Source organism: Eucalyptus grandis, chromosome 9 (assembly GCF_016545825.1).
Source record: "Eucalyptus grandis isolate ANBG69807.140 chromosome 9, ASM1654582v1, whole genome shotgun sequence".
NCBI classification, from domain to species: Eukaryota; Viridiplantae; Streptophyta; class Magnoliopsida; order Myrtales; family Myrtaceae; genus Eucalyptus; species Eucalyptus grandis.
This window is the reverse complement of record NC_052620.1, coordinates 23,952,777-23,954,560: the sequence shown is the minus strand read 5'-3', so window position 1 is coordinate 23,954,560 and position 1,784 is coordinate 23,952,777. Positions and strand designations below refer to the sequence as shown.

Here is a 1,784-nt window from a genome sequence, read left to right as displayed (position 1 = left end):
AATCACCCTTAATAAAAGAAACAAAAGAATAAATCATCCTTAATTTAACTCTCACTTGTGGCTTACATATTTTCCAGAGTAGGAATCGACCTATTTTAGGATCGATCACCCTTCATTTTTGCCATAATAAACGGCACCAAATAGGGAACAAAGAATGGAATAAAATCATAATCATAATTTACCAACGAAGCTTCCTGATCATTACCATCTCCATCTCCCAACCCAAGAAAAAGAAACACCGCAAAAGAAAAGGGGAAAGAAGAACCCCAGCTTTACAACATTCAACTCGGAATGAATTTGGAATCAGCGGACAAAATCTCGACGCCGTCGTTGCCGACGACCGAGCTCGCCTTGATTGCGAGATCGCACAAATCGGGGAGCCTCAGGGGCTTGTGGGCGAGAGCCAGCGGCAGCAAGAAGTAGATTTGGCCGGCCTGCAGCTCTTCTTCCTCGGCGACCTGAGGCGGGCAAGAATCGAGGGACAGCGACTCGGAGCTGCAGAGGAAGAAGCTCGGGTTCTGGGAGGTGATGAGCCTCGCTTGCAGCGGCTCTTTGTACTGTCGAACTTTGCCGTCGGCTCGGACGATCTTGACTGTTGCTGCCGATGACCCTTTTGAGCATTCTCGTGTCTGATGAGATCGCTTTGTGCTTCGGGAAGAAAGGCAAGCGCCCATTATGACTCGCGTGCGATTTAGAGAGAGAGAGAGAGAGTCGTTGGTTTCGATGTATGGATGAGAAGACCGCGGAAAGAATGCAGGAATGGGCTCCGAGGGTAAAGGTTTTCAGTTTTCCGTTCATATCATAAACGGGTTGACACTAATAACAAGAAACGTGTGATATACATGTTTCTTCTAACCCGATTGCCTTAATAACGACACGTCATGACCCGTTTGGTTATCCAGGCCAACATGAAATTAGCATCAACATAACACTTTTAGATATATTTAGGTGCGTTTAAATATGTTTAGACACATTTATGTATAGACGCATTTATGCACGTCCAATAAATACATATTTACAAGTACAAATAAGAATTCTCATCTTAAACTAGTCGTCTTGTATAAACAGCTTAATAAACATGGCGTGTTTCCTATCGCAATTATTAAACATTTTATATCAGATTAGGCCTAAATTTGACACGATTCCATTACAAGAGACATGAAGACATGAGCACCCATCCCCAAAAATGAGTCTATAATCCCTCTTTGCGATTTTTTGCCTTTCTCTTTCAATCTCTCTCCCCCATTTCTCTCGAATGCAAGGGGATAATCTCCAAATCAATTCTAAATTCGTTATAACATGTCATATATATGTTGATCTTTCAATAAGGACACGTCAAGACTTGTTTGGAAATACAAGTCAACATGTCATTGGCATCTACATAAGACTTTTAGATATATTTAGACACGTTTATGCGCATCTAATAAATACATACTTACAAGTACATGTGATCATTCATATCTTAGACAAGTTGTCTTGCATAACCCGATTAATAAACAATTTATATCAAATTAGACCTAAATTTGACATGATTCCATTACAAGACGACATGAAGACATGAACAATCAACCCTAAAAATGAGTCCGAGTCCCTCCTTGCGATTCTCTGCCTTCTCTTTTTAGCTCTCTCCTCGTTACTATCTCTTTCCACCATCTCTCTCGATTGCAAGGGGATAATTATCAAATCAACTTAAATTTGTTATAACGTGTCATCTATGTGATGATCTTTTAAACAGATTTCATTAATAAGGACACGTCAAGCCCTCTTTGGTATTACAGGTCAAC

General features: G+C 40.6%; 1 protein-coding gene across 1 annotated transcript; it reads right to left on the bottom strand.

The window, feature by feature from the left end:
• Positions 1-281: 281 nt before the first annotated feature.
• On the bottom strand, positions 282-674 carry LOC104420474. Its single transcript, XM_010032313.2, has one exon. It carries the CDS (start codon positions 672-674, stop codon positions 282-284), a length of 393 nt encoding a protein of 130 aa, XP_010030615.2.
• Positions 675-1,784: the final 1,110 nt, after the last annotated feature.